The following is an 11,754-nucleotide window of genomic DNA, read 5'->3' as shown; positions in this document are numbered from 1 at the left end:
AAACTAGTGTTGATTACAAATGATATGTTAAATAGATATTATAGCCTCTAAACAAAACAGGAGAAAATGAAAATCTGATGCTCTGAACTGTGATGGGCAATTGGGGAAGAGCTTTATATTTTGCCACAGGTGTAATTTCAAAAACTGTGTACTCAAAGACAGACCAAAGCTCAGCATTCCTTTTTTATTCTCTAATTACTAACGTAAAAAGAAAAAGTTACTGTAAAATTGCCTCACTGAGGCTTTGGGATCTTGACATTTCAATTTTAGCATCAAAAGTCTTTTGTGTATGCAACACACTTCCCCTCTGAGTTTGAAAAATTGACAAAAGAAATGTGATCATTACATGACTACAACAGTCTGCTTGTTTGATGATAACCTGGGGTCAACACTATCAAATATCAGCCTATAAAGATTCCTTTACATACTTCTCAAATGCTCTTGTGACTGATGAGGGTACTCAAGAAAGCTTAAATTCTGAGATTACAATGAGGAAAAAGCAAGCCTTCACTAGGCACCGTCCAGTCAGAGAATGGGTCCTGTATTAGTTATCCCATTTTGTGCAACAAATTATCCCCAAACTTAACTGCTTAAAATGACAAATATTTATTATCTCACACAGTTTCCGGTTCAGAGTCTCTCAAAGGGATGCAGACAAGTCAGGGCTGCAATCATCTGACAGCCCAAATGGGGAGGCATCGATTTCCAACAGGGATCCCTGTTGGCTATGGGCTGGAGTCTTCGTTCCTTGCCACATGGGCCTCTCCATAGGCGGAGTGCTTGACTGTCCTCACAACGTGACAGCTGTCTTCTCCCAAGTGAGTGATCTGAAGGAGTCCCAAGGAAGGAAGCCACAGTCATTTATAACCTAATCTTAGAAGTGATACATCATTACTTCTGCTTTTCTGTTGGTCACCCAGACAAACCATGCTACAATGTGGGAGGGGAGAACACAAGGTTGCGAATACTAGGAGGTAAGGATCTTTGGGGGCCATCTTGGAAGCTGGCTATCTCAGGTCCCGAGCAGATTTGCAACTTGGATTCACCTGGAATGTAGGTTAAAGTATACCTCCTCTAAAAGCCATTGTCTATTACTGGGAAGAAACTATATCTTAGTCTACTAGTGACCATGCAGACAGACCACCAGGGGCAAATGGAAAGTTACTGACATTTCTCTGCCAGTTACATAACCTCTTGGCAACCTGAGTCTACTAAGTATACTAAGAAACAACAGTTCAACTCAGTCACACTTTTTATGGGTACCAAGGTCCAAATTTAATTTCAAAAGTATGTATGATCTATAGTATAGCCCTGAGAAGGGTAAAATATATAATGAAGTAATATAAAACAGTATGCTGTCACAAAAAGTTAGGTGATTACTAATCCTATGCATTTAGGAATAAAGTTTTAAAACTTGGCTATGAAAAAGATGAAAAATGAGATTTTTTGGCAATAAGCTGAATAATTGAATTGAATTTTTATGATATCAGTAGGAATCAATGACTGCTTTTAGCTTTCTGTTTTGGGTGTAAGTTAAGTCACTTTGAATACTTCTGGTAGTAAATTGCCAGGTAGAGATACAGTCATTAAAAATTACTATGTAACATTCTTGGCTTTTTGTAAAGGAAATTTCAGATAGTTTTCAATTTAGGAAAGTCTTCTAAAGGGCTTCATATAAATTAGCTTCTTGAAACTCACAAACTATAAGGTACCTGGCCCAGGCAAAGCAAATACAGAATGGTTGGATATAAATAGCTTTACTGAACTTACATGCACAAATAAATAAATAAACAGCCAATTTTAAACCTGATAGGATTTTTAATCATTCAGTAATTTAGCCATCTGGTTAGGTCAGGATCTATCTGCAGGCTAGAAAGTCTGTTTTAAAAGGCAGAGTAGTGGCAATAAATGACTTGTTCCCTTATCTAACCATCTAGGTTATCTGTGCTTACATCTACCCTCAGCCCTAGGCAAGGTATGCCCCTAGATGCTCTACCCTTCAGGGGAAGGAGGGAATTATTACAGGTCAAGAGTGTCATTTCTGCCTGAGGAGGAAAAGGAGCCTGGGTGGTATTGGGGTGCTGACTTTATTTTAGCAGTGGTTCTCCAACTTGGCTGCATAATAGAATCAGATTCTCTGGGGTGAGACTCAGGTGCCAAACCTTTATTAAGCTCCCCAGGTGATTTCAGTGTGCAGCCAAAGCTGAAAATCTTTGGTTTGGGACAAAGAGTCTCATTGAAGTGCCCATCAGAATCACCTGGAGAGCATGTTAAAGTTACAGAAGGCTAGGTCCCAGCCTCAGAGTTTCTGATTCAGTAGGTCTGGGGAGGGACCCAATAATTTGCATTTTTAACAGGTTTCCAGATGAAGCTGATGTTGCTGTCGTACACTTTGAGAACCAATCTTAGAAGAGTTTGACTCTTATTATATACTGGAGTTCAGCTGTGACTGGGGCGTAAGGAGAGGAATGAAAATTGGCAGAAGGAGAGGACAGATACCACTAGCTCCCCTCTTCTCAAAGGTAAAGTGAACTGGGATCTACCGCTGCATTGCTCATCCCCTATTTTCTTAGCCTTTATTTTATAGATTGAGAAAATAAAGGCTCTTCAAGGGTCATGTGGACGGCCCAAAGTTGGTTACACCAGAGTTAACCACCCCGTTTTATCTGGTCTCTTTGCACTTTCAGGTCAACCTCTTAACTGCCTCTGCAGCGCGACTCCACTTAGCCCATGTCATTAACCTTTGTCTCCTCCCCCGCCCCGCCCCCAGCGTCCTGACGGCGTTGCGTGGACAACGTGCACCTACGTTCAAAGCACGCAAAGAACGGTGCTCGGAGGCGCATCGCGTGCTGCGCAGGCGCAAGCGGCAAGGCGCTGGAGCGGCGGTCATGGAGTCCGTCAACCCGGTGGTAAGGACCACCAGCCTGGCCTCTCGGCCTGTGCTCCGTGCAGAGGGAGCGCGGTCCTGGGCTCATGGCAGTGGAGCTCCGCACACCCTTTTTTTTTTTCCCTCCTGGCTCTTTACAGACTTTCAGGAGCCCTCTCCCTTAGGGGCTCCTCTGTCCTCCTCCTCCGTGTTAGAGGAAGTAGATGAGGGCCAGTAGCTCAGCCGGAAGTTGGACCAGGCCCCCTGCCAGAAAAACAAGCGCCCCTCTTCTTCTTCTTACTCCTCATCGAACTGAGGTCCTCTAGAGTGAGGATTTGAGAAGGTGGTTAGAGATGGAACGCAACTTAAGCCTCCCAGTTTAGTGTGTTTAGAATTACTGAGTTCAGTTGTACTCTAATTGTAGTTCTTAATTTTAGTATGACCACTGTTGAGTCTAAGCTATATTATTTACCCGAAATAACAGGTAATGTGATACTTTAGGTTACCCCACCACATATTTTTAGAGTTCTCCCGCACCCCTCCATTTCCCCATCCTTAAGCATCTTAATGTTTAAGTGTACAGTTGGAATTGATAAACCCAGACGTTGCTTTGTTACCGTTAAGGAGTACATAAACCTCGCATGAGAACTGACAGGCTAAATGGTCTTGTGAGACCCTCTATCAATCCTAAAAATTGATTTAAAGAAAGAAAGTCAAGAAATCACGTTTATTTTCAGTTCATTTCAACAGACTTCACATTTGGTGAAAGGCAATGTGCTTGTCCTGATCTGTGTTGTTTTATGGGTTCCATCTATACATACGAAGGATAAAATGGTTCATTTCTGAAGACAAGTTATTCTTTTAATGTGTATCCTTTTTCTGATAATGTATTTTAATATATGTGAAATAATTATGCTTGAATGTAAGCTTACCGTGTATACCATTTTATTTGATGGTGAAACTCCAACGAGTGTGTGTGTGTTTTCTTTTACATAGGGAAGAGGTTAAGGTGGATTTCCTGGGCTATGCGTAGTGGACTATACATATACTAATGAAGATAACAGGGAAAGAATATAAAGTCTAGCTGTAGTCCTAGAAGAGAAAGTATGTTCAATTCCTACTTTGCTTTTGAAAAATTATGTTCTAATGGGTTATTTTTGATGGCTGCTGTTACATTCTAAGGGTAGATCTTAAAAGATGTTTTTATCCCTAGGAGTTTTTACCTCTAGCTTTAGGTGTGATCACACTAGCTGGGCCTAACACTGACACATCAGTTAAGCACGGCTTTATCAGGGTAGACTGTTTTAGAAGAAGGAACTAATCTAGGGCACTTAATCTTATTGACTATGCTTGTGAATGATGTATTATTTAAATATTACTGATTGGCTTTTTCATAGGCTCACTCTGGGTCTTTAGAAGGAATAAGTTTAATACCTAACTACTCTTCGCATGAATTGGAGTACTTAGAATATTTACTGAGTAGTATGAAAAAGCAGTCCTAGAATGACAGAATTTTCAATTTGGCCTGATTAAGCAATTTGAAATAAGAGCAATTCAACTAAATTCCTATTTTGTTATTTCTTATCAGTAGAACTTCCACTAGGTCAGTATTGTCAGTACACTTAGCATTGCCATTCTTTTTTTGCATTTTTTAATTTTATTTAATTTTATTTGATCTTTTTTGGTGGTGCCGCGTGGCTTGCGGGATCTTAGTCCTCACACCAGGGATTGAACCCAGGCAGTGAAAGCGCCGAGTCCTAACCACTGGACTGCCAGGAATTTCCTAGCATTGCCATTTTGGACTAGGGTGGGAGTGGAGCACAGTTTACATAGATTTGAAGGACTCAGTTTATTTCACAGGGCTCTTTTTCTATTGATATTGACCAGTTTTTAATCTGGTAAAGATCTGCTTTTAGGATGTTACTTAGTCTCTGCAGTATGCAGATTGTGGAAGGGTAAGGTTTGTTTATTCCTCCTTAGTTTCTCTTAGGAAATCCTTTTTGGTGCAGTTGTACTTTTACTTGACCATGGTTCAGAATATCTTTTTGGACTCTGTATGTTGGAAGCGAGACAGAATTTGGTGACTCTATTGTAGATGCTTGCCCCAAATTTATGGCTTGGAATTTATTTACATTTATGGAAGTAATATAGCAAACTCTAAAAAAGCTCTCTGGGTCCCTCTGAGAAAAAGGTAAATTGAAAACAAAAGGTTCATTTCCACCTGTCTTAAATTAATTTCCTTTTTAAAAAGGAGTGTGGAGGTTAAATACTGACACAAAAGCCAAGGATCCTAAAAGTAACCATACATCTTGATGAGATTATTATCTCATATTTTCTTGTAGTATTGTGATTCAGCCCTATAGATAAGCTGAGACTGTGGGTCTGAAGTTAACCAATTTATGGAAAGCTAAGACTGTATTGGGAATAGGATGCACAGAGTGAAAATCCTTATGGTGGCTTTTCTTCAAATATAAGATTAGAAAGTGTATACTGCATGTTTTTTAAGGCTGGATACACTCAAACTTGAGAATGTAAAACTTTAACAATTGCTTTTATGTAGCCTAAACTCTACAGATCTGTAATTGAAGATGTAATTGAAGGAGTGCGGGATCTATTTGCTGAAGAAGGTATAGAGGAACAAGTCTTAAAAGACTTGAAGCAGGTTTGTAGACAGTAGAAGTTTCTCTCTTGTTTTTTCAGCTTAAAAAAATGGATAAATTAAATTCAAACCCCTTAATTATAGTTTAATACCCATTTATTGTGCCTTCAGCTGACAATTTAAAAGTAAAAAATATGAGTAAATATCCTAATTTTCTTTTTTTTAGAGCAAACATTTTGTTTTTCTCTGCAGCTCTGGGAAACAAAGGTTTTGCAGTCTAAAGCAACAGAAGACTTCTTCAGAAATGGTGTCCATTTGCCTTTGTTCACCCTTCAGTTGCCACACAGCTTGCACCAAACATTGCAATCATCAACAGGTTGGATATAGTTAGTAAATTAGTACTATATGCAGAACAAATTCTCATTTGGTGGTGGTTTGGCATTAGGGTAATGTTCTTAAGGGGAGAGGGCTTGGACTTCAAAATCATTGCTATTAAAAGAACACAGGATAAGTCATCACTGCCATGTAATTATTGACAAAAAAATTAGGTTATTTAAACTATTTTTAAAACTATTATAGTCCACAAAGGTGACAAAGCCTTACTTCATAGGAACAAATTATATAGTTTGTGGGCTATTGGAAATACCCTTTGTTTATCTCAGAGGATTTGATTGGCTCTAGTAAAGGAGTAATCCAGCCAGTTGGTGAAGAAGCAGAGGGAAAGATGGGTGCTTGCAAGCTTGTGCATTCTTTCTCTTTCTCTTGCTATCTGTATGTATTGTAATTCTGTAATTGAAATGGAAGCAAAATGGAGTATAAACAAGAATATGGAGGTTATTCAGGCTACTTCACAGTTTTGGATATAAAATGATGGCTAGAAATGGACCATATGCGTATTGTCTTTAATCTTGGACTTAAATCTAGACCTCTGCTTTTAAGGGAAATATTTGTCCATATTATGTCTATCAATCTAAACTGGAAAAGACTAACTGCTAAAAGATAAAACAATACTATTATATCTTTCTAGCCTTTATTTCTTTTTTTCTCCTCTGATTCTTATAATCCTTATGCTATCCTGATGTGTGTGTGTATATACATCTACATGTTGATGTACAGAGACGCAGGCACATAGGGATGCACTGACAGGCACAGAGGCACACACCAACAGACATATCCAGACTCAGGGGACACACCCAGATACAGACGTGTGCAGATACAGACAGACACACACAAGTAGGTTTTATTAGATTTAGCCGAAATTCAATAGATGAATGTCTGCAAGAGGTAAGGGTAGATTTTGGATTAGATTGTCAGTAAAAACTAGATTGTTCATGGCATACTTGGGAAAATTCACATGAAAATCTTGTGGGTCAAGGTGAGGGGAAGATATCGATAGTAAGGAGGCTACTACCTCGTCTGTTACAAAATGAGAGAATTTAAGTGTGACAGCAATTATAACGTATAAAAATGAAAATAACAATGAGTGTTGAGTTACCAAACACAACTTATATAATGCTGTGCTTAAAATGTGTAACGTTGCTCTTTAAGAGTTAGCCATGGCTGTTTTAATTATTAAGTTGACACATTGAATTACATCAATTGTTCGGTTTTTGGCTATGCTTTCATTTTTAACTTTACTGTTTTATTAGGGCATCCCTTTTATTTCTCTATTTAAATAACATTCTTTTAATTTTTTTCTTCATTAGAGAACTTTAAAGATTTTTTCCTTAGGAGTGGCTTGGAGGGTGGTGAATGTGGAGTAGTAAAATATTTGATTGTCTTTTATGAAAAGCATGGTTCTTAAGAAAAGACTAGCTGGAACCCTACTGTAATACTTGATTTTGCCTCAAGATGGTAATATTACCAGTGATTTAAATCACAAAATAGTCTTGCAACTAATATATCTAGCTGACTTTCACTCAACACTTCTTTCTTTCTAATTCTGTCTTAGAGGTTAGAATAATAGAAATAATTCCATTTAAACAAGACAGTTTTTCTTCTTATTCTTTTCTACATCATTCATGATGAAGTGAAGAGGAAGCACATGTATCCTGTAAAACTGCGTTATAGGCCTTTTTCCTATCCCTCTTCATTTCTAGGTACTCTGCAATAAGATTCTTGAAGTAAACAGCCTCATAAAATTGAAGTACTTTTTAATTATATCATCTTGTTGTATGCTTCTAAAAGCCTGATTAAGATAGCCTAAACATACGCTACAACCTTTCCATCTCTTGATAACAAGTTCAAATTAAATCTACAGTGGAATAAGTCCTTTGCCTTTGTCTTCTCCACTGTTAAAATTTGTTTGCCCTGTTGTATTTTCTTTGACTCTATTATCCATTTGTTTAGTCATTTGCCATATCTTCAGTTGTCAACTTTTTTTTTTTTTGGTCTCAGGACCTCTTTACACTTAAAAATTGAGAACCTCAAAATGCTTCCTTTTATGTGGGTTGTTAGTATCTATTTACCATATTAGAAATTAAAGCTGAGAAATTTTTAAAATGTTCATTTATTAATTTAAAAAATGATTGTATGTTAATATATATTTGTTAAAAATAACTCTTTTCCAGAATAAAAAAATATTTAGTGAGAAGACTGGTATTGTTTTACTTTTCTGCAATTCTTGTTAATGTCTGGCTTAATACAAGACAGCTGGATTCTCATATCTATTTCTAAATTTAATCTGTTGTGATACGTAGTTTTGGCAGGAGAAAATCTAATCTTCCACAGATAGATAATTGGAAAAGGAAGAGTGTTTTAATAGCTTTTTCAGGTAATTTGGTACTATGCTAAAACTCAACACGTGGTAGTTTCTGAGAGGTTAGCTGCAAAGTGTAATCTGAAACCATATCAATGGACTTTTTGTGATGTTAAAGTTCACTGGTATATCTTGCATTTTGAATGACTGTCTAACCCCTGTGTAATTTTGTAACATACGTGGGTGACGTGGAAAATATTGGTTCACTGAGTTATACATTTGACACATTGTTCATTGTACAGGATAAAAAATCATATTAATATCTCCACATATCTCAAAGAAAAGTGTTTAAGTATTGGAAAGTGATGAAGCTTACTGTAGTGGATATAGTGTTAAAATTCTAATTTTTGCTTGAAAGCTTGAATTTTATCATTGCCAAACAAATACTGTCAGTTTGTTTTCCTTGAGGTGATGGGCACACTTAGTTCATTTTCAAAAGATTGCCAAATACCCAAGTCTGATGAACCATAGTTTCTGTCAGTTTTTCTTTCAGGTAAAATAGTGTTTCTTGAAAAAAGAAATTAGCTAGGTCAGCTCCCAACTTAAACAATAGCACCATTGGATTTCCTCATACTTTCCTGTACTTCTGTGTGCTACAGAAATGCTTTATATGTTCTTCCTATTTCCTCACACAGAATATTAAAAGCAAGTATACTTGAGGGTTGAAATTTAGTAAAAATAATTCTTTATGGTTACATTAAGGAATTTCTTAAGTGAAACAGTTTTGTTGTTGCTGGTTTTATTTGTTTATTTTTAAACTGTGAGTAAATAGCAATGGAGAATAAATACAATGAGCACTAGTAAGGTTTGGTGCTTACAAGCTTAATTCATGTGAAGGTGCCTTCAGTTTTATTTATCACGGCTTTGTGCTATCAGTGCAAATGTCAGCACCACCCCCCGCCTTAAAATATTTAGTGAAAAATTAAAAAGGCATATATTGTTTTGATATTATAAAAATAGTTTTGACCTTATGAACACCCTGAAAGTATCTTAGGGACCCCCAGGGGTTTGTACACTAAACTTTGAGAACTGCTGTTCTATTCTTATATTCTATTATATATAATTTATAATCCACTTTTAAAAAATACTTAATTTTTTAGAACATCTTTAGGTTCACAGCAAATTTGAGAGAGGGTACAGAGATTTCCCATATACTCCTTGCTCCCACTCATGCATAGCCTCTCCAGTTAACATACCCCACCAGAGTGGTACATTTGTTACAGTTGATGAACCTGCATTGACACATCGTAAACACCCAAAGACCATAGTTTACATTGTCACTTTTGGTGTTGTACATTCTGTGGGGTTGGGCAAGTTTATAATGACTTGACTCCATTGTAATAGTTTCATACAGAGTATATCCATTGCCCAAAATATCTTCTGTGCTCCTCTGCATCTGTTCCCCTCACACCAGTCCCTGGCAACCACTGATCTTTTTACTGTCTCCATAGTTTTGCCTTTTCTAGAATGTCATGTAGTTGTAACACTATAGTATACAGCCTTTTCAGGTTGGCTTCTTTCAGTTAGTAATATGATATTTATATTTGGCTGCGTTGGATCTTCGTTGCTGCACCCGGGTTTTCTTTAGTTGCGGTGAGCGGGGGCTACTCTTCGTTGTGGTGCACGGGCTTCTCATTGCGGTGGCTTCTCCCGCTTCAGAGCACAGGCTCTAGCCACACAGCCTTCAGCAGTTGTGGCATGGTGGGCTCAGCAATTGTGGCTTGTGGGCTCCAGAGCGCAGACTCAGTAGTTCTGGCGCACGGGCCCAGTTGCTCCGTGGCATGTGGGATTCTCCCGGACCAGGGCTTGAACTCGTGTCCCCTGCATTGGCAGACGGATTCTTAACCATTGTGCCACCAGGGAAGTTCAGTAATATGATTTTAAGTTTCTTCCATGTCTTTTCATGGCTTGATAGCTCCTTTCTTTTCAGCACTGAATAATATTCCATTGTCCGGAGGTACCACAGTTTATATATCCATTCGCCTACTGAGGGATGACATCTTGGTTGCTGCCAGGTTTTGGCAATTATGAATAAAAGTGCTGTAAACATTTGTGTGCAGGTTTTTGTGAAGAAATAAGTTTTCAGCTCCTTTGGGCAAATACCAAGAAGTGTGATTGCTGGATCATATGGTAAGAGTATGTTTAGCTTGGTAAGAAACTGTCAAACTGTCTTCCAAAGTGGCTGAACCATTTTACATTCCCCAGCAATGAATGAGAGTCTGTTGCTCCGCATACTTGCCAGCATATTGCTGTTATCAGTGTTCTGAATTTTGTCCATTCCAGTAGGGGTGTAGTGGTATCTCGTTTTAATTTACATTTCTCCAATGACATATGATATGGAGCATCTTTTATATTTTTCATATGCTTATTTGCCATATATATATCTTCTTTGGTGAAGTGTCTATTTAGGTCTTTGGCCCATTTTTTAATTGGTTTGTTTGCTTATTGTTAAGTTTTGAGAGTTCTTTGTGTTTTTTTTTTTTTTTGTAAATTTGCCTTTTATTTATCTTTTTTTTTTTACTTTTTTTAACATCTTTATTGGAGTATAATTGCTTTACAGTGGTGTGTTAGTCTCTGCTGTAGAACAAAGTGAATCAGCTATATGAACACATATATCCCCATATACCCTCCCTCTTGAGTCTCCCTCCCACCCTCCCTATCCCACTCCTCTAGGTGGACACAAAGCACCGAGCTGATCCCCCTGTGCTATGTGGCTGCTTCCCACTAGCTATCTGTTTTATATCTGGTACTGTATATATGTCCATGCCACTCTCTCACTTCGTCCCAGCTTACACTTCCCCCTCCCCGTGTCCTCAAGTCCATTCTCTACGTCTGCATCTTTATTCCTGTCCTGCCCCTAGGTTCTTCAGAACCATTTTTTTTAGATTCCGTATATATGTGTTAGCATATGGTATTTGTTTTTCTCTTTCTGACTTACTTCACTCTGTGTGACAGACTCTGTGTCCATCCACCTCACAACAAATAACTGTTTAATTTCTTTTGATGGCTGAGTAACATTCCATTGTATATATGTGCCACATCTTCTTCGGCCATTCATCTGTCAGTGGGCACGTAGGTTGCTTTCATGTGCTGGATATTGTAAATAGTGTTGCAATGAACATTGTGTTACATGACTCTTTTTGAATTATGGTTTTCTCAGGGTATATGCCCAGTAGTGGGATTGCAGGGTCATATGGTAGTTCTATTTTTAGGTTTTAAGGAACCTCCATACTGTTCTCTATAGTGGCTGTATCAATTTACATTCCCACCAACAGTGCAAGAGGGTTCCCTTTTCTCCACACCTTCTCCAGCATTTCTTGTTTGTAGATTTTTTGATGGTGGCCATTCGGACCAGTGTGAGGTGATACCTCATTGTAGTTTTGATTTGTATTTCTCTAATGATTAATGATGTTGAGCATCCTTTCATGTGTTTATTGGCAATCTGTATGTCTTTGTTGGAGAAATGTCAATTTAGGTCTTCTGCCCATTTTTGAATTGGGTTGTTTTTGATATTGAGCTGCATGAGCTGCT

General features: G+C 38.0%; 1 protein-coding gene across 2 annotated transcripts in view; it reads left to right on the top strand.

Annotated features, from left to right (window-relative positions):
* Positions 1–2,372: 2,372 nt before the first annotated feature.
* The window catches only part of GTF2A1L (general transcription factor IIA subunit 1 like), a 59,583-nt gene continuing 50,201 nt past the window's right edge, over positions 2,373–11,754 (top strand). Inside the window, exons 1-4 of one of the 2 annotated variants that reach the window (XM_060026656.1) lie at positions 2,373–2,522; positions 2,771–2,909; positions 5,427–5,528; positions 5,718–5,841. In XM_060026656.1, coding sequence (XP_059882639.1) covers positions 2,889–2,909; positions 5,427–5,528; positions 5,718–5,841 — 247 coding nt within the window. In that variant the 5' untranslated portion in view covers positions 2,373–2,522; positions 2,771–2,888. Of the gene's footprint in view, positions 2,523–2,770; positions 2,910–5,426; positions 5,529–5,717; positions 5,842–11,754 lie in introns of those variants that run through there. The other variant, XM_060026658.1, reaches the window with a different exon arrangement.

The sequence above is a fragment of the Delphinus delphis genome, chromosome 12 (genome assembly GCF_949987515.2).
Source record: "Delphinus delphis chromosome 12, mDelDel1.2, whole genome shotgun sequence".
Classification (NCBI taxonomy): Eukaryota; Metazoa; Chordata; class Mammalia; order Artiodactyla; family Delphinidae; genus Delphinus; species Delphinus delphis.
This window is presented reverse-complemented; position numbering and strand designations above follow the sequence as displayed.